Source organism: Vitis riparia, chromosome 1 (assembly GCF_004353265.1).
Source record: "Vitis riparia cultivar Riparia Gloire de Montpellier isolate 1030 chromosome 1, EGFV_Vit.rip_1.0, whole genome shotgun sequence".
Taxonomy (NCBI): domain Eukaryota; kingdom Viridiplantae; phylum Streptophyta; class Magnoliopsida; order Vitales; family Vitaceae; genus Vitis; species Vitis riparia.
In genome coordinates, this window is record NC_048431.1 from 18,665,093 (window position 1) to 18,686,759 (window position 21,667).

Genomic DNA, 21,667 nt, shown 5'->3' on the forward strand with positions numbered 1-21,667 from the left:
ATCCAAGGCAGCTGCCTTACAAATGAATCGTGCCAGAGTTTAAAAAGGCATCTCACACAACATGTCAGAATTTGTTAAAGAAACCGAACATAGATAATTGTTCAGCTATCCGTTGGTTCTTCATGTCGTTTACTTGTTCTTCAGCTTCTTAAAGTTCAGGGGTTTAGAGAGATTGTTCTTCAACTTCTTGGAGCTTAGGATATCTATATCGAACTAATTTTTTGCGTGCATGAATTAAAAAAAAAAGAAAAAGGAAAAGAATAGAAGATACAACTATATAGATACTACCCTAAAAATAGAAAAAAAATAAATTAAGAAATAATTTTAAATTAAGCTAGTTCAAAAATATTTTGACATTCTTAACTTGCTTGTATGAACTTTAACATTTGCTTTTGAAGGTATTTTGCCAAAACATTTGACAGTTGCTTTTTTGTGGGAACATCTAGCTTACCGATCAAACCTTCGTCAAGTTTTTCCTTGGAGAATAGATAATCCACTTTAATATGCTTAGTTTTATCGTATTGGACTTGATTGTGGCCTATGTTAATCACTATCTTATTGTCACAGTATAATTTCATAGGTTTCTCGTAAGAAATCTTCAATTCTTCTAATATCTTCTTTAACCAAATGAATTTACAAATTCCATGAGTAACAACTTAAAACTCAACTTTTCCACTACGTCAAGTAACGACATTCTATTACGAAGGAGTAATAATCTAAAGTTCATAATCTATCCTTGTTATCTCCTACCTAATTAAAACTCAACTTTTCCACTACTTCAAGTAATGGCATTCTATTACAAAGGTGTAATAATCTAAAGCTCATCATCTATCCTTGTTATCTCTTACCTAATTAGCATCAATATATGTCTTAATATGGATAAGCCCCTTTGTCTCGAATAGTAATTCTTTCTTTGAGCTTCCTTTTAGATACTTTAGATCCTGATACATAACTTCAAAACATTCATCAATAGATGAGTGCATGAATTGGTTGACTATATTTATTACAAATGTTATATCAAAACATGTGTGATAAGCATATCAATTACCTACTAAAGGTTGACAGTGTCCTTTATTCACACTTGAGCTTAACTCCTTTTGACCTAATTTCCTATTAGGATCACTTGGTGTATTAGTTGGTTTATAACCCAACATTTTTATTTCTTTAAGCATGTCTAGAGTACATTTTCATAGTGAAACAAAGAAAACACTTCGAAACCTTGAAAATTCCATATTGAAAGTATCTCAATTGACCAAGATCTTTAATTTCAAATTGTTTAGTAAGTATCCCCTTCAAATTCTCTCTAATTCCAAAAGGTTATCACTAGACAAGATGGTATCATTTACATATATCGTCAATATGACAATCATATAGTCATCAAAATGTTTATAGAAAATGTTGTGATTGGCTTGACTTTGAATAGGTAAAGTGATTAGCTTGACTTTGCATACACCCAAGACTTTGGATGGACTTTGTTAAACAATCAAACTATGCTCTTAGGGATTACTTCAGTTCATAGAGAGATCTCCTTGATTTACATACTCTTCTTATTTTGAATAACTACTCAAAACTAGGGGCTAGATCCATGTACACTTTTCTCCTCCAATTCTCCATTTAGAAAAAAAACATTCTTTACATCGAATTGTTGCAATGACCAATTCAAATTGGTTGCAAGTGACAATAAGATTTGGAGGGTGTTTATCTTGGCAACTGGTGCAAATGTCTCTCGATAATCAATGTCATAAGTTTGTGTAAAACCCTTGGCTACCAACCTAGCTTTATACTTCTCCACAAAACCGTTAAGCCTTATACTTGATTGTAAATACCCATTTTATCTTGCCGGTGTCTTTCTTCTTGGCAAACCCACCAAAACCCACGTTCCATTCTTTTTTAGAGCCCTTATTTTCTTCCATGAATGCTTCTCTTCATTGAGGAACAACTAGAAAATTTGTACAATTTTTGGAAGCTCATAGAAAACATGTCAATGGTAAATGTTCTAAAGGAATTAGATAACCTATGATATGACACACATATTTAGGAATAAGATGGATGGTACAAGATCTAGTACTTTTCATAAGGGCAATAAGAATAATAAGGTTATAAAAAACATTAGAATTTGTATTTGGAGAGAGATTAGGTAAAACCATACCTTCTTGGATCTCTATGATCAGTTTTGACTCTCGAACAATGGAAAGAGTATGAATTCCTAGATTACCTTAAAGATTTCTCCTTTTTGTGTAGACACAGAGCTTAATTTGAGTTTTTTTTTTATATATAGTAATTCCCTACCGTCAATAATTCTTCATTGTTTGGTATAGTAGAATTTGATTGACAAGATGGACCTAAACCTAAGTTTTTTTTATACAACCAAACTTGAACCAGAAGAATGTGAAAAAATAAGACTCACATTGTCATCAAAGGTTGACAAGGGTAAAGATGTTTTCCCAAAAAGATCTTCCTCAATCATACACTCTGCCATTGAAAAGTGTTTTTTGATAAAGTAGGGTTGATTCTCAGAGAAGTTTCATCCATGTTAACAATAAATTTTGTAGAGATAGGATCATAACACTTATACCCCTTTTGTGTATGTGAATATCCTGTGAAAACACACTTTAGTGCATGAGAATCAAAATTAGTTATATGTTGTTTATGAATATCAACAAATGCTTACACTAAAAAACTTTTAGTTGAATTGAGGAAAATAATTTTTGTATGAAAATTGTTAGAAAATATTAGGCTAATCCAACCTATGGTAATCACCCTAGAAGGGGGGGGGGGGGGGGGGGGGGGGGGGGGGGGGGGGGGGGGGGGGGGGGGGGGGTGAATAGGGTGATGGTCTCTTTTTGCAAATTTAAACTATGTGAATGTAAGAGACAATTATATGCAAGTATATAATAAGCAATATAAAGACAATTGCATATAAATTAAAGAGTAGGGAAAAGAGAATGCAAACACAAGAGTTTATAGTGGTTCGGCGCAACCCCGCCTACATCCACTCTTCTCTAGCTTCAATCCCAAGCTTGAGGTTCCACTAATTCAAGGCTTCCAAACCAAGCCTTCAAACAATACAATTGGATTATGGTTCCAATTCACCCTCTTGGACTTTTGGCTCCAAGCACCCTTTACACTTCTCAAGAGATACCACACTCTTGAGAAACTTCCTCTCAAAGGTTTACAAATAACTGTTCTCACAAAATCCTAGTGTAAAAACTTTAAGCTCAAATGATACAAGAAAACTAGGATTGAATGATGCACTAAGGATATGCAAGTTTTAGAACAATAGTGCACTCAAAAACACTATTCCAAGGCTCAAATATAATCAAGAAAGGTTTGGGAAGGTTAAACTTTTTAAACAATGAAGATTGGAGCCTTTTTATAGAAGAGAAAAACCAAACTAGCCGTTTGGGGGTTCAATCGGTCGAGCTAGGGGTCGACTAGTTGACTAGCCGTTAGCATTTAATGTTTGACAGGTGATCGTTGAACCTCAACCGGACCTCAACTGGACCTCGACCGGACCTCAACCGATTGAGGTTCAACCTTGACCGATTGAACAACCGTTTTGGAAGAAAGAGAAAGTTTTTTGCACCCTCGACCGGTTGAACTAAGGGTCTACCCGGGCCTCGACCGGTTGAGTTGTGGGTCGACCCGAACCTCGACCGGTTGAGCTTGCGGTCGATCGATTCCTCACTTGGTTCACTCGGTTGAGCCGTTTTTTGGCTCAACAACCAACTTTTTCAACTTTAAACCTTTTAAAATAAGTTTGAAAGACATTTTAACACAAGGTTTTAGTTGAAAACATGAAATCATCCAATTCTTAAAATATTTAAAACAAAATAACTCTTGGATGATTTTGGTGCATAAGTAAACAATGTAATGCATGAAAAACCTAGTGCATCAACAACCTTACAAAGAGATCTTATGAAGCTTGGGTCTTGAAAAACACTTTTCTTTGAGGTGGTCTTCTTCTTCATGATTTCTCCTTGGCTTGATCTGTCTTTGTGATTGCCACTTTGGAAATCGTCTTGCCTAATCACACTGGAAATATAATCATTAGTTCTAAACCTTATTTTGTTATCATCAAAATCAAGATTAACCAAACCTTGGTTTCACAAAAATGAAGTCCAAGAAAGAATGCTTCAACAAGGACTTTCATAGATAATAATGATTTTGTGGACCAAAAAAGATCTGGGTCCACACACATGCATCCACTCCTTTGCTCATCCCTGACTCTCTCCCAAATCATTAATTAAATTATTGAAAAATTAACTATAAAATAACAACACATTTCAAGATGAAGACTATGAAACAAGTTAAAAGATTATATTTTTCACCATTACTTTAAGAAATATAAATATTTAAAAAAATAAAAAATTTGAAAATAATTTAAAAGGAGATGTATTAATTTTTTTTTTCACCTTTTAACACAAATTAAAAATTCAAAGAATGACTGACTATTATACTTTCAGATTTCATTAAGATCAACTATTTTTGTTTGTCTTACTTTTGGAGATTGAATGCTAATATTATTCACTAGATATTCCACAAATTTGACTGAGAAGCATAAACTATTTTGAAGATAATTTATGATGGTATCATGAGCTTGTAAGTGGATACTTCAATAATTCATATACATGAATTGGAAAAAGAAGTCCAAGCCACCAGATTTGACTCCAATGTTAGTGAAGCAAACCCCAAATAGTATGGATGTGGAAGTGAATCTTAGAGTGGGCTCTATAATGGATTTCCTTCCTATTTTACTTGTAGTAACAGTTACAGGGCTTTTGGGGATGGTTTTATTGTGTAAGGTATGGAGAATTTAGGCAAGGAAGGAAAGGTCGGCACCAGAACCATATGGGGCATGGCCATTTAGAGGCTACCTGCATCTATTGTGTGGCCAAACCCTAATTTTCCGAACCCTTGGAGGCATGGCTGATAAGTTTGGTCCCATGTTCATGATTCGACTTGGAGTGCACCACGCGCTGGTGGTGAGTGACCATGAAGCTGTTAAAGAATGTTTCACTACCAACTACAAGGTCTTTGCATCCTACCAAGTTTTAACGTTGGAAAGCTCTTAGGTTACAACTATGTAATGTTTGGTTTTGCATCTTATGGACCTCTTTGGCATGGGATACACAAGCTTTCAGTGATGAAAATTCTTGTCGCTTGACGCCTTGATGCGTTGAAGCATGTGCAGATTTTGGAATTGGAAATTTGCTTCAAAGAGTTGTACTCACTTGGGAAATGGAGCAAGTGGGTAGAAAACTTGAGTTTTATGTGACTAAGATTGTAACTAAAGGTTATAGTTTGAAACTTTGTTTCAAATATGGAAAACCTTTTCAAATATGGAAAATCTTTTCAACAGTGGTCATACTCAAATCCATTAGATTACTCCTATCTATTATAGTGTGTCTCATTTGTAATATATAACAACCAAACATTTTCATAACAAATGGCCTTCAGTGTACAAGAAGGCACAACGAAGCGTGGTGATGCTATAAGATCTTGCAAGTAGATGAAAATCTAATCATTGGTTATGATGTAGGGATATTGTTATCAGTCAAGATCTGGTAGTCTACTTAGTTTTAGATAAAAATCTAGAGGAAGACATAATATATTCTTGGGGTTAAGGTCCTTTAAGACTGCAAGAATCAGAAAATTGTGCCATGTCACCTACATAGATGAGCATTTGGTCAATTACATAATGCAAAACTCCAAGAAGGATTTGTTACTATTTGGATTTGGAGTTGTCTTTCTTAAGATCAATGTCCTTGGAAATTTGTGGAGATAAATAGCATTAAGATGGTATCCAATGCCTGTGCAATGAATAACCTTAAGTATGCGATGCTATGTGCTAGACCAGATATTTGCTTTGCTATAGGAATAATGAGTGGATATTAGTCCATTTCCTGATTAGAGTTTTGGGTGGATGTCAAAGATATACTCTAGTATTTTTGGAAAATAAGGGATAATATGTTTGTGAGTCTTTGCGATGAGTTGATACTCATTTTGTACTGGGAAATTGAACTTTAATCCGATAAGGACTCTTGCAGGTCTACCTCTTGGTATGTGTACACTTTAAGTGTTTTTTTTTTGTTTGTTATTATTTTGTTTTTGTTTTTATAGCAACAAAAGAAGTCTTTTGGCTTATGGGTAGTTCCATTGGCTATATCATCTAAGATCCTATTATGTGATAACAGTAGGATGATAGCATGGTATAAAGAATTGAACCCCTAGAAGAGGAAACACATAAAGATGGAGTGTTACCTTATTGTGAGATAATATAGAGAAGTGATGAGACTATGAAGCAAAGTTTTTTTCTACGGTACCCAGTTTGCTTTTGGGGCTAGTAGGAGTTTGTTGGGATTGAGTCCTTAAAAGCAAGACATGATGTAACAAAGTTAGACTTAATTATCTTCTTGCTATTGTTTTGGTGTATTGACATTTGAACATTTAACCCATGTCTCTTACATTGTACATGACTTTGGTGCATTAGGAGTTGCACAAAAGATGCACGTCATGGGTTCCTCGTAAGTAGATAAGTTATCCATAGTTGGTTCATAGATTTGGGTAATCCAGTAGAGATTATAGTGCACCACCTCTTAATTGGAGGGATGACTTATCTTGACCGTCAGAATGAGTTTCTCATGGTGAGTGTACTAGTGTATGTGATGCACATTGGACAAGACCTATGGTGAATCATGACACAAGGCTATCAATAGTCATGATTCACCAAACTATTATACTACATGGACCCTCAACCTTGAGAGGATATTAAGCTTGTGCCAAAATCAACAAGGGGCTTTAACTTATGGGTAAGACTTTAAAGTGGTCATATATTGCTATGGATTGGGTCACTGTTGATGGAGGTTGGTGGCAACATGTATCCTCAATAAAGGCACCATGATATCTCATGGGATTAAGACAGTGTGTCCCCTTGGGTGATCCAAAGGACATGTGATCATGAAATTTGAGGCTATAATAATTCGTTAGTGGAATTTGGCATATGTTCCTTAGAGTTAGAGTATATCAATTGATCGCATAATAAGTGGGATCTGTAACTCAAGGATTTATGAGATAATCTTGATAGGTGATAACACTACTTTGTTAGATTACAGACACCAGTTCATAGATAGTCTACATGCAGTGGATAGTAGGTCAAGGAACCGAGCACTTTGTGTCTCGTACGTAAGGTATTGGAGTGCAGTTGACTCTCTATAGTGGGATGTTGAGTCAATTTCAAAATTTGATTATAAGAGAGCAGGTACTCCTATGGGTCACAGTGGTCCTTGTTCTGAGCCTATATTCCTTGATGACACGGTTTATGAGGGTTGAATGAGTTTTTAGTTTACTTTTGTACATAAGGGCATTTTTGTAAGTATGCAAGGTTGCATAGGGATAAGTGACTGGTATCTTTAGACTGAGTTAATTGATTAATTAGGGTCTTGTATGGTTAATTAATCAATTAACAACTTTTTTGGGTTAGATTAAGTGAACCAAGCCTATGGCGGGCTTAAGTCACTTAAGCTCAATAGGAAGCCTATAAAAACCCCTTTAAGGCTTAGGGTTTCAAAGTCTTGCTGTTTTCCCTTTTAGTCTAGAGAGAAAACCCTAGCCTCCATCCTTGAGATTTCCACCATCTTAGTACCTAGACAGAAGGAAGAGTCACTAGATGGAAGATCTTGGTGTTTATGAGATCCATTACGACTTTGGAGTTATCTATATCAATTGAAATTGATCCAGGAACATCTAGATTAGAAGTATGTGGCTTTATTCTCTAGATCTATGTTTTCTATGGCATCCTTATTGTTTTTGAATACCTGTTTATTCATTATGATAGATTTAGAGAGCCCTAAGGATAGTTGCATGCACTCTACGGGATTTAGGGCATGAGAATGGAGTAATCCGGGGTTCCCAATATGTCCAACCAAGAAGTCACAGGTATGTATAAAAAGGTTTGACTTGTGACATGTAAGGCTTCTTTAAGGCATAAAAACGTTCGGTATCATTTTTGGACTTAAAGTGTTTTAAAATGATTTTTCAAAAAAAGCAAGGGCTTGCTTAAGCGGTAAGGATCAGTCAAATGGTCATCCTGCTCAAGCAGAGTGCTCAAATGGTCAAATTATGCTCAAGCAGGCATGATAGTCTTATCGAGTTTAGAAATGAATTTTGGATAAATTTCACTCAAACTCCAATTTTGGAAACTTAAGCTACCGAAACTCTTTGGGCTTTTGCTTGTAAATACCTAATTATTATTGGCATCTTAGATCTAAGCAACAGAAGTAATACTAATTTTTTTAAAATTGATTTTTTAGGGTTAAAGTACTAACCTTTAGGTTTGGATATTCCTAAACCTTAAATTCGAAGTGTTGAAGACAACCTTGAAGTTGTTAGAAGCCTTGTAAACCCATGATCTTCCGCTCAATGAATCAACCTTGTTCTTGGCATACTTCTAGTAGGAAAATGAGGGTGGAGGCTATGACTCTCTTTCTCTTTGGATGGTGGAAAACAAAAGTTATAGAAACCCTAATCCCTATGGGGTATTTATAGGGATCCTAACTAGGCTTAAACGACTTGAGCCCACATGAGCTTGGTTCATTTAATCTAGCCTAAAATGGGTCATAATTGATTCATTAATCTAATAGAACCTACTAATTAATCAATTAATCCAATCCGGAGACCTTGTTCTCTTAACCCTTTGCAACCTTACATAATTACCAAAATGCCCTTATGCACAAAAGTGAACCTAGAGCCAATCTGACCCTCATAATTCATGCCAACAAGGTATATAAGCTCACAGTGGGGACCACTAGGACCTATAGGAGTGCTAGATCCCTTAAAATCCAATTATGAAGTTGATTCAACATTTCACTATAGAGAATCAACTGAACTCCATTATCCTATGCAAATAACAATGAGACACTATGTGCTTGGGTTCGTGAACTACTATCCATTGTGTTCAATCTTCTCATGAATTGGTGTTCGTAGTCTAACAAGGTGAAATGTATCAGCCTTTCAATACTAACTCTACTATCTTTGAGTTACAAATCCTCCTATTGTGTATTCAACTGACATGTCTTAGCTTTTAAAAAGCCTATGTCAAGTTCCACTTAAGGAACTACTATGACCATAGTTTCCATGAACACACCTCTTTAGGATTGTCTAAGGGGACACACTATCTTAATCCCATGAGATATCATGGTGCCTCTATTGAGAATATCTATTGCTATAAGTTTTTATCAATAGTGACCAAATCCATAGGAAATATATGATCAATTTATGATCTCACCTGTAGGTCAGCGCTACTACTAACTTTAGCACAAACTCAATATTCTCTCAAGGTTGAGAGACAACATAATGAAACAACTTGGTGAGGTCATGACTACTTGATAGCCTTAAGTCATGACTCACCGTAAGTCCTGTCTAATGTGTAACCATACACACTAGTGTACTCACCATGATAAACTCATCTAGATAGCCAAGATCAACCATCCCTCTAATTAGAAGGTGGTGCACTACAATTTCTAATGGGTTGCCTAGACCCACGAACTGGTTGTGAAGAAGTCATCTATTTGCAAGGAACCCATGACTTAGATCTTTTGTGCAACTTCTAATACACCAAAGTCATGTACAATGCAAGAGATGTAGGCAAGAATGCTCATAAAGTATAATACATGGAATAAGGATAGATAAAAGTGAAACTGGAACATTATTACATAAATAACGAATTCCAAATTTATTACATCATGTCATGCTTTTCAGGGCTCTATCATAATGATTATAACCCTTTGAGGGTTAGAGATTGGTGATCTTAGAGATCTTAGAGATTGAAAACCTCTCACCCTTAAAGAGAGAGACTCCTTGAGAGAAAGCATAAATTTCCATATCATTCCTACTAATCTTATTCAAAGATTTGAATATTTGAATTATGGGTTGAAGACCTTAATTCATTCAGAGTGGCCTAATGATCTACCAGGGAGTAGTATGGAGTTGTTGCGTTGCAGACGTAGATCATGTTGTAGGTGTTGGAGAGTAAGTCTTTAGGGTAAAACGACCAAGTAAATGTGTAACTTGATTTTGAATAGTGGATTTAGATTGGTAGGTCTTAAACCTCATGGTTTTTTATTTTCATTGTTTGGGCGATTTTTCATGTCAAAATCTTATGCCTCATTGCATATTTTATTTTATTTTATTATTGCTTATATTTTGGTTGATGTTAAACTTTTTTATTGATTAGTTAGTTGGTTATTAAGATTGTTTGGTTGGTTATCTTGGAGGTTATAGTTGTTATACCTATAACCAATTATTATTTTACCTAAACATCTCTCAAGGTATAATTTGGATATTAACAATTATATTTATCTCTAACCAATTGTAGGGTATCTTTAAAAGTTAAAATCATATTTTTGAATACTTAAAAGATTTTAGGTATAATCCATTAAGTTAATTGAGATATCCCAAATATCTATTGGAGTAAGAAAAAGTTGGTTATAATTTATAAATATTTATTTAAATTTTTCAAAAAAACCCATTCACTCCCCTCTAGGTGTTCCCTATTGGACTTTTAGTTGTTATTCAAGTGGTATTAAAAGCAATACCCATTTTTCAGATGTGTCATAGAGTTACGATTTATGGAATAATAGTTATCAACTGTCTTATGCCATATGATGACTACTTTTCCTTTTTTATTGACTACTTCGCGTAAGTCTTGGTGAAAATTCACCTTATGGTATTTGTCTCACATTTGACTAATGCTTAGGAGGTTTTCCTTAAGTCCTTCAACATATAGAACTTCATCTAGTTTGTGACAACTAGGGATAGCTATGCTACCTTTGCCTTTCACTCGAGCTATGATTCCATCTCCAAAAGTAACAACCTCACCATCATAGTTTTCAAGAGAAGTGAAAGAGGATTTGTCTTCTGTCATGTGTCTAGAGCACCTACTATCAAGGTATCACTTACTAGAAGATTTTGCTTTAAGAGCATTGAACACAACTTGGCATTTAGACCTGTCTTTTCTCAAATAGATGTGTTTAGTCCTAGATGGTGACTTGGAGAAACTATATTGACTTCTGGGCTTTTGATTGGTTCTATTCTCTTTCCCATTGTTCAAGATGTTATTTTTAAGGGAATTATAGTAATTCATAAGTCTATTCATTTGGGATTCATATCTTTATAGAAATCTAGTGCAACATCTAAACCGAGAATGTTTAGTTTTCATATAGTGTGTGCATAGTGATGTCTTTTTAGGAGAGTCTACTTTGTTAAGGGTATCATCCTTACCTTTGACAAACATAGTTTCTCTACTAGAGGGAGTTTCATCCTTATTAATGTAGTCCAAACCTCTTTTATCACCATGGGTTTAACATTTATCAAGAATTTCATTAAGCACTTTAGTTACAGGGTGAAAATTTTCATTCACAGATGAAAAAAAGATTATTATTATTATTATTTTTATCTCTTAAGTAAGGACATTATTCTTCTCAAGGAGAGAATGATGCTTAGATTCAAGAAATCTAATTTTCTCAAGTAGATTAGTCTTTTTAGCATTAAACACATCAATCCTTGTTCTTATGAGCATCAAGGATATCATTATTTTTCATATAACTCTTAATTAGTCTTTCATGCTCAACAATAAGATTACCTAAGAATTCAGCCCTTTGTTCATCAATAAACTCATCATCATCACTATCACTATCACTATCATAGTCAATATCATTCATCGATTTGATAGATGCAATAAAAGCTAACAAGTCATCAGGATCGTACCTTGCATCCTCAGAAGTTATGGAAACACTTTCTTCAAAATCTATATCATGCCATGTTGTCTGCATAAAATTTTTAATATCTTTGGGATTAGGACAATCTTGAGCATAGTGTCCTAGACCTCCACAGTTAAAGCATTCAACTTTCTTACCTTTAGAGGAACCTTTTCCTTTCTCGTTGGATGATTGTTCATTGGGTCTTTTTCCTTTTCTAGATTCTTGGTTCTTGTAGAACCTTTTATTCAATTTCATGACCCTTTTAATCTTTTTAGCTATATGGGCCAATTCATCACTTCTTATATCATATGGTATTTCTATATCTTTCTCCTTATTCTCAAAAGTCTTAAATGTAGAGTTTTTTGGCTTTTGGGAACTAGGGTAATCTCATATGTTTGAATGGAGCCTACAAGTTCATCAACTCTCATGGAATCGATGTCCTTGCTCTCCTCTATGGTAGTTACTTTAGGTCTAAATCTATCTGTAAGAGATCTCAATATTTTCCTAACTACCTTTGAATCTAGAATAGGTTCTCCAAGGTTAAACAAGGAATTAATAATATCACTTAATTCAAAATAAAAGGAAGAATTTTTTTTTTCTTTTCATGTATCCTAATATTCTTAAATTTAATAGCAAGCATTTGCAATTTAGAAATCTTTATAGTAGACGTACCTTCATGATTAGTTTGAAGTATATCCCATGCTTCCTTCGTACATTTGCAATTTGCAATCCTGCAAAATTCATTTGGACACTCCGTTAAAAATACTAAATAAAACCCTAACATTGGCTTCACTACCTTCATTGTTGGCTTTGTCCCATTTGTTTTTAGGTTTAAGTTCTCCTATTGAGCTTCCTTGAGCATCAAGGATTAATAATGGTCCCCAACCATATTCAACTGAATTCCATACCCTTTCGCTTTGCATTCTAAGGAAAAAAATTGTTCATGCTTTCCAATTGGAGTAATTATTCCCATCCAAGTATGGTGGACTATTCAAAAGAGCACCACTTTTTTATTGCTCCATATCGGACTTACAAGATCAATAAAAATTTGATTTTTATCTTATGTGATTAATAAAAATTTGATTTTTAAATAACATGATCAATAAAAATTGAATTTTTAATTAATAGGATAAAGAATCGATTATTTATCCCGCTTTGATACCAATTAAAAAAATGGTAAAACACTTAATACCACTTGAAAAACAACTGAGAGTCCGATAGGGAGCACCCAAAGTGGGGAGTTGAATGGGTGATTTAAAAATTTAAATAGTGATTTATATGCTATATGAAAACTTTATCTTAAGAGATATCAGGATGTCCCAAATAACTAAATGGTTATACCTAGGATCTTAAGGTATATATATAAAAAAAAATATATAATTTTTAACTTTTAGGGATTCCTTGTAATTGGTTAGGGATAAAAATAATATAATTGTTAATATCCAAAGTATACTTTAAGAGATGCTAGGGAAAACAATAATTGATTATAAGTATAACAACCATAACCTCCAAGAAAACCAACCCAACAATCTCAATAACTAACTAAGCAATCAATCAAAAGGTTTATCACTATCATTAACCAAAATATAAGCAGTAATAAAAAGATATGCTATGAGGTACAAGATTTTTATGTGGAAAACCCCTACAAATTGTGGAGATAAAAAGCCACGAGGTCTAAGACCTAGCAATCTAAATCCATTATTCGAAATGAAATTACATAGAATTACTTGGTGGCTTTACCCTAAAGACTTAGTCTCCAACACCTACAACTTGATTCACGTCTGCAATGTTGGAACTCCTTATTGCTCTTTAGTAGATCATTTGGCCACTTCGAAGGGATTAAGGCCTTTCACCCAAAATTCAAAGATCCAAATCTTTGAATGAGAGATTGAGAATGGTGTGGCTATTAGGCTTTCTCTTAAGGAGTCATTCTCTTAAGAATGAGAGGTATCTCAAATGATATATTTTCAATCTCCTTAAAAACTCCACAATCTCTAACCCTCAAGGGGTTATAATGAGGTATTTATAGACAAATACCAAAAGAGTCTTGGTATCTTAAGTTTCCAAAATAGAGTTTTAGTGAAATTAATGCAAAATTTGTTTCTAAACTCGATAAGACTGTCATGACCACTTGAGCAGACTTGGATTGCTTGAGCGGTCCTTATCGCCAACAAAAATTCAGAACAAACCACATCACAAGATAAATCATTAAAAAAAATATCAAGAAGTTAAATTTTTACATAAAAAATTGAGAAATAACTAAAAGGAGTCTAGTTTCTAGTTCAATTAGCCAAATTCACAAATCATATGTCAAATAGCACGAGCACTCAAAACAATCAAATTGGTTCAAAACAGGATTAGTGTACAGGGCATGTAAAAATGATTTTTTTTTTAAACCTATCTAGGATTGCCTAATATTTGAGCTAAAATTCATAAACAATATCTAAAATGTCTATTTCAAAGGGCAAAAAACACCAAAGCATAATCACACTTCTAACATATTTAAAATCAATTTAACATTCAGAATTTCCAAAGAAGAGCATGTGTATAAAGTACCTAAATATGAAATTATATCTTATGCTAGCAAAATCCAAATTAAGTGATACAGGTGCCTAAAAATAAATTTAGAGAGTGTACTATCAGGGAAAAATAAATATGAATCAAACATGTTATCTTATAATTTAAATTCACAGATCAATCTCGAGGATACAAAATAGAGCATTGAAATAAGCCATTACTTGAAAAAATAAGATTTTAAAACTTGAAAATGAATGTGTAGGGAGACCACTTCCCAATTTAATTTGAATGAAATTTTCCATGATTAAAGAACTCCATAAGAAGCTATGTCCAAATTTCATTGCCATGAAAAATCACAATTCATTTTGAAAACAATTTTGAAATGTATACCAATGCAAAAAGGTAGCCTTAATGTTTTTGAAAACTCATTTTGAGCCTATGGAACTAAGATGGTATTAGAAATGAGAATGACATTTTTGAAAACCTTAAAATCATTTTTGAAAGTCTTGAAAACAATTTTTCACAAACACATAACCAAACAAGGGAATCAAAATTAGTAAAGAATACCTATTCAAGCCAAATATGTGTATTAGTGTGTGAAATGTGAAGATCAACATGCAACTGTATCTAGCTTTATTAGTAACCTAAACATGCATCTAAGATTAATTCAAAGACCCTAAACATGTTACTAAATCACCAAGCAATCAATGACAACAAAAAATTCACAATTAAGCATAACACAATTAGTGTAGGCATGTGAAAGTGTCTTAATTAAATAGGAGGACACCAAGTGACATATCAAAATGAAAATTAAAAAAAAAAAATCACAATTTCAAAATAGACTTTAAGCCAGTTATCATTAACATATCAAATGGTTTTCTTAGGTAACATAAAAAATAATCTCAATCAATCAAAATTGAAAAGCTAGAATCCACTAAACCAAACAACAATTCAATATGATAACAATCAATCAATTTAACAAAAAAAATCAACAATTAATGGTGGCCTTTTCATCCACCCCAAATTTAAATCTAAACATGACAAATTATCAAAACAAAAGAGAAATTGAAGAAATAGAAGCATGTACATAGAATCAAAACAAACAAGATTAATGAGCATTCTTTGATGTCTTCAAATTTACCAATAGAGCAGCCAATTTTCAGCAATTTGAATCCAATATGCAGCCACAAATAATTCAGCAACAGTATCTTAAAGATCAGCACATGCAGCACCGAATTGATACTTGGAAAATTCAGCTCCTCGGTCACAAATGGAGCTTCATTTATCCATGGGTGAATTCTACATAACCATGAATCTTCTCTACTCCCTTCTCTTCTCTCCTCTTTCTTCTTTCTTTTTTCCCCTCTCAAGGATGCTCTCTCACCTAATGACTTCATACTCCCTTTAAGCTTCTTCCATCCCCTATTAAGTCTCTCCCTCCCTAGAGACTTTTTTCTTTTTCTCTCTATCTTCCCATCTCTTGCCCTTCAAGTCACTACTAACCTACATCACTTCACCCACCTTCTAGAGAATTTCTAACGTGGTCTCAAAGCTCTCCCTATCCTACACACTCATCCTACTAACCTACACACAACTCTCCCTAACCTTTACTCAACTCACTAACTTATACACAACTCTCCCTAACCTTCACTAACACTTAATCTAATTCTAACTAAAACTCTCTAGTCTCATCTAAGCTCTTAACCAAAGCTCTCTAACATATTATAAGACTCACTAGGCTAAACCAAACTCACTAAACTAATCTAACCTACTTTCTAAACTAAACCAAACTCAAAGATCTCTTCTAAACTAAACTAAACCAAATCTAAACTAAACTAAACTCAAAAAACTCTTATAAGCTACTACTTCTAATTAAACTAAACTCAAAGAACACTTCTCAACTAAACTCAAAGAGCTCTTTTAAACCACTTCTAAACTGAACTAAACTCAAACTAAACTAAACTCTAAGAACTCTTCTAAACTAAACTAGACTCAAACTAAACTAAACTAAACTCAAAGAACTCTTTTATACTAAACTAAGTCAACTCCAAACTTACTAATCCAACCTAAGACTTACTAACTGGAACTAAAACTCTCTAACTCAACCTAGGATCACCAAGAAATAAACAAAAACTAAATAGACCAAAACCATACTAAAAACTATGGAAAAGACACCCTAAATAAAAAGGACCACTAGGGGACTAAAGCTAAACACAACCTAGGATCTACCTAAAGCTAACTTAAGAGAAAGAAAACAAGGATGGGGGAGGCCTCTAATAGTCACGTTAGGACTTGAAATAATTCACTAATGGTCTCCAAAATGTAGCTAAAAAATCAATAATGAGCCAAGTAAACATAGACTAATGAGGGATAATGAAAAATTGAGCAAAAAGGGTTCCTAAACACGAGCTAAAAAAATAACATGGTGAGAGGAAAAATAATAATGATAATAAGTGCATGCTAGGGACAAAATACAGGGTCAACACCTGCATACTATAAATCTCTTTATTGTCATTAGTGAAGAAGACACCTTAACCAATAGGATGGTATGCAAGAACAAGATGCCTTTCACGACAATTGTATAATTTTTTTATTTATTTGAAATCGTGTAATAATGAATATATAATTCCATAGTATAGGGTGCCAATAATAAATAAATATATTTTCTTCAACAAAATCATACAACCACACTATAATCATGCTTATTGCTAAGAATCTAGCAAGACTCATGATTCTCTTAAAATGAAACCTACAAGACTAATGATTCTCTTGAAATGAAAAACTTGTTAACAAATACTCAAAACTTTGACATAGCTTTAGATAGGTGTGTATTGCATATTAAACTCATACTTTGCATATTAGTTTGTAATGTTGGAAAATAAGTCACAAATTGCCACCTAGAAAATAAAATAGCGCAAATAACACCATTTAAGCCTTGTCATAGTCATCATAGACAATAAAAAAAAAAAACTTGATTATTTGAGTTATCATTGTTTATAGATATATCAAACTCTCAAAATACATACTCAACAAATACATTAACATGGTTATCAGTTCAAACAAAGAAAAGTACATTGGAAGCCTTGGGAAATATTATTTGAATTACATGTTTATCAACAAATAGAACTTCTAATATTGTTTTGCTAAAAGAGAAAGGGAAAAAAAAAACTTTTCTCATATAACACGTTTGTCATAAATAAAATACCATACATCAATTGATAAAATGTACTTCAAATATTTCTAACATTTAAAAGATATAATATAATGGGGAAATACAAGAACAAAAGTTATTCTAAAACAATATAACATACTAATCAATAGCTCATAAAGAACTTTACTAATATTCGTATTACCAATTAAAATACGAATATTCACAACTTGAAATAAAATGATTTTTCCAATCATTAAAACCAAGACATAGTTATAATCATGACATTTATAATAAGAATCTTGAACGTTCAACCATAATAGAATAAGTTTAATTGCAGATGAAGAAGAAATTTGAAAACTACAATGCTATAATTCGATGGTTCAGAAACAGTTTTAGAGATAACACAAATAATGTACAATTTTAATCATAATCTACTTTCTAAACAATATGAAATACTGCATAATAAATGAAATTCCTCTTCACATCCAATATTTCTCTTGAACCTTTATCCATCCTCAGAATGGAAAAGTAATAACTGATTTTGTTTTTTCATTAACTCAACTTTTTATTAGGTGCTAAAGTATAGGCCTTGTCATGCGACTCAAAAATACACTATCATGTAAGGGCAAATTAAATTCCTTTCCACTTAGATCATAGATTATCATGTAAGGACATCTATTCCTTCCTCATGGTGATTTATGATCAAAACACCATAGAAACATGAACAAACTCAAAACACTCAAAATCATATAACCTTATAATGACTTAAAAAGTTCCATGTGCATGCTTTCTTATTAAAATCATAAGGACATATTTACTTTTTTCCCACGAAATTCTTAAGTAAAGGATGAAAAAAAAGTTACACTTACTGTTGTTGTCAACGGTTGAAATAAATGATCACTTTCCAAACCTACAAAGCCTAGAAATTTTTTCCTCTAAAAAAGAAGCTATAAGGAAGCCATGAATAGGATGAGAATATAATTTTGAGAAGTACAATGAAGAAAATTTTTTAAGAACCTAAACTTACCCAAGTTGATTTCAAAAAATTACATTAGTATCCCATTGATTTCACAATACCTCAATTTCCTTTCTAGCTCAACTCTTCTCACCCTTCATTCCACACTAACTCTGATTTTCTTAAGAGCGCGCCAAATGACTACCACAAAACCAAAAGGGACTCCTTTTGACTTTGTACAATCGGGGTTTCTACAAGTGTTGTTTGATTAGAAGCTTTAATAACTTTTTCTTTTAGTCTTAAAACCCTATTTTTTTTTAAAATATTCTTAATCTTCCTTTGTTTTGTTCTCAGGAAAATGTAGGGAAAATACCCAAAGAATGTTTTGGGTTGCATTTGAATTTTGCTGTCCTTCGTTTTGGGTTGTTGTACTTTCTCTAACATAAAGATGGACCTTTCTTTTCCTTCGTTTTTCTCGACAACCAAACGAAAGTAGCATCAATATATTATGCTTTTCCTCGACCACGAGCTCTATGTTTTTTAGGCTTCCCAAAACTGAAAATCAGCCAACCAGGTGCTCAATAGAGTTCACACTTTACTTCTCTTGGATCCAAAATGATGAAAATCTAGAAATTTTCCTAGCCTTTCTTGGCAAACAAACAAGAGTACCAATGTCTTGGTCACCTAGAAACCCAAAATAGGTAGTATTAAAAAAATATCATAATCTTTGTGTTTCCATTTTTCCTCTATTTTTTTTGGGGATAATTACCTTTCGGACCTATCTGGGCCCAAAAATTAAGATTTGGCCCATAAAAGTTGCATAATTGAGGGGAAAGATATAAAATATAAAAAAACCTATATACCCTTAAAACTATTATGATGTTTGACAAACTTTTTTATCTTAATTTTTTAATAATTATTTTGAAAATTTATTATTTTTAGAAAACTAATTTAAAAAATATATATATTCTAAAAATATATCATTTAAAAAAAATTAATTTTGATATGTTTTTAGTTATTTTTTACATACATAATTTTAAAAATATATATTTTCCAAGATGTTTGATTTTTAAATAATAATAATAATAATAATTTATTTTTATTTTTTTGGAAAATGGTGTATTTTTTTTTTTTCAAATCACAAAATTAAATTAAATTTTATTGAGGTTTATAAAAAGAATAAAATTTAAATTAATGTTTTTCTACTTGTTTTTTCATAGCCAACAAAGATCATTTTTGGAAAGATAAAAAATTCATATCCTTCTTCTTAATTTTCATATTTTTTTTAGGTCTTGAGCTTAAATGGTGAACTTATATGGACCAAAACTTAATTTTTGGGCCCAATTAGGTCCAAGACACAATTGTCCATTTTTTTTTCCAGGAACCAAACAACAAACTAAATTACAACATTTTACTTGGTTCGATACCGACAACCCATGAAGCAAAGCTCCCAAAAGTAACAATTCAATGAGAGATTTTAGGGATGTTGGTTGGATTTTCAGAACATGAACATTCGAGATTTGTAGTTTGAGAGTTTTAGGGACTTTAGGGATGTCGGTCAGGATTTGGGAGTTTGAGATATTTTAGGGCTTTCCATTTATATAAGGATTTTTCTATTTGTTGCTCCTCCTTCATGGTTATTAATGTCACATCAAATTTGGGGACTTTGCCTCACCTAAAAAAAAAAAAAAGTCTCTTAAGGGTATTTTAGGTATTTATAGTTGATACATTAGTCTTATATCCTCCATAGTAATCTCATAACTTCCTTTAGCTTTCCACACTACTTACTGCAAAGTTTAACCTCTTTAGAGCAATTTTCAGTTTCATCTCCCCCTAAAGCATAATTCTCCCTTTCTGCAATTCAAAGTGTCATAAAAAAATTCATGCCAATACATACATAACTTTTAATTATGAAGCCAAGGTAGACGTGGGAATATTTTTATGCTCGTAAGTGAAGCATTGGTGTTGTTAGTTTGATGGGAAAGAACAAGAGGCAACCAAAATGTGCATTTGAATGGCTGAATGTCGGTTTGAGGCAAGACTCACTTTTTCCAACGTCATTGAGAATACACAAGTGCTTATTAATTTTACACTCTAAGAAGGAAAGAAAGATACTGAAGAAATGCTGGTCAAGCATAACAACTTTATTCATTCATCCAAAGAGTACACAGAACCAAAAACATAGTGAGAATTAACTGCCACATGCATGGCCAGACCTACAAATTCAATTTTCCATCAGCAAGGTGAATTGGCCATTAAGCAATCACTACAGTGTTATTCATGATCTATCTATATGATGAACAGACAGGATGTGCCTCCAGTCCTCTGCTGCACCTCTAGAATGAAGGAAACTCGATGCTTGAACCACATTTCCCCTTGGGCATCACTGGACATTGGATAAAATTTTTCCCAGAAGTGTCCACGCAAACGTAAACCTGGTAGAGCTGTCTGTTACCCGATGGAGCCACATTGCACTGTATCCAAGGTATGAATCCAACTGCATCTTTTATAGCTTTTCTAGTTTTCTTTAAGCAGTATGATTCTCCATTTGGTTTAATTCCTGTCACGTTTATCTGTTTTCTTAGTGTTTTCAGAAACAGCTCGCCGTAAAGAATAGTGTAAAACATGTAAAGGAATGTGGTGAAAACAGATGCGTACCTGCTTTCTCAAGAATTTGGAGGAGATCTACATCTTTCTTGAGGCCTAGAGCTGCTTTAAAGTACTGGTGTTGGCTGAGGACGGACTTTGAGCAGGTCCCATGTTTGTTCCATTCATGTGCCCAGAACTTGGTGCCGTTGCCGCTTGGGCAGGCCAGTGTTGGCCAATTATTTTGCATTAGAATGATGAGGTCTGAGATCTACGTACACCATGATGATATACACTAGGATGCTTATTAGAACTACCAGATGAAAATATAGGCAAATATTATTCTCGAATTTGTTCACTGCAAATAAACTTTACACATTTGTTTCCCCATTGCTATCAAACTTGGTGATTCAATTAGTAGCCAAATTCATTATCACCAAAAGTCCCCTAGATCGAGGTGACTTTTTGTCTACTTATTGTAGGGACCCCTCCCCCTGATGACACGTGGCACACATTTCTATCCGGAGCAACTCCATCCGGATTCCCCCAAGAGGACACGTGACGCGCTCCCCTATCCGGACTCCCTCAGTGAGAAGCACACGACACTCGCGAATATCACACCCGGACGATAGCATATCCTATCCGGATATGTTGTCCGGATCATTGGCTAAAGTGAGCAAGCCTTGCTTCGTCATTCCG

General features: G+C 33.5%; 1 protein-coding gene across 1 annotated transcript; it reads right to left on the reverse strand.

Annotated features, from left to right (window-relative positions):
- Positions 1-20,718: 20,718 nt before the first annotated feature.
- LOC117920641 (extracellular ribonuclease LE-like) lies at positions 20,719-21,359 on the reverse strand. The gene is made up of 3 exons (XM_034838245.1): positions 21,339-21,359; positions 21,041-21,239; positions 20,719-20,942 (listed from the first exon to the last, which is right to left on the reverse strand). The coding sequence occupies exons 1-3, from the start codon at positions 21,357-21,359 to the stop codon at positions 20,719-20,721; spliced, it is 444 nt and encodes a 147-aa protein (XP_034694136.1).
- Between the last annotated feature and the right edge of the window lie 308 nt (positions 21,360-21,667).

What these genes read in the sequence shown, in the direction of transcription:
- LOC117920641 (XM_034838245.1), bottom strand. Translation starts at nt 21,359, where the DNA reads ATGGGGAAACAAATGTGTAAA. An exon ending in TGGGGAAACAAATGTGTAAA is followed by an intron (nt 21,240 to 21,338) that starts GTTTATTTGCAG and finishes TGGTGTACGTAG; the next exon opens with ATCTCAGACCTCATCATTCT. An exon ending in CCAAATTCTTGAGAAAGCAG is followed by an intron (nt 20,943 to 21,040) that starts GTACGCATCTGT and finishes TAAACGTGACAG; the next exon opens with GAATTAAACCAAATGGAGAA.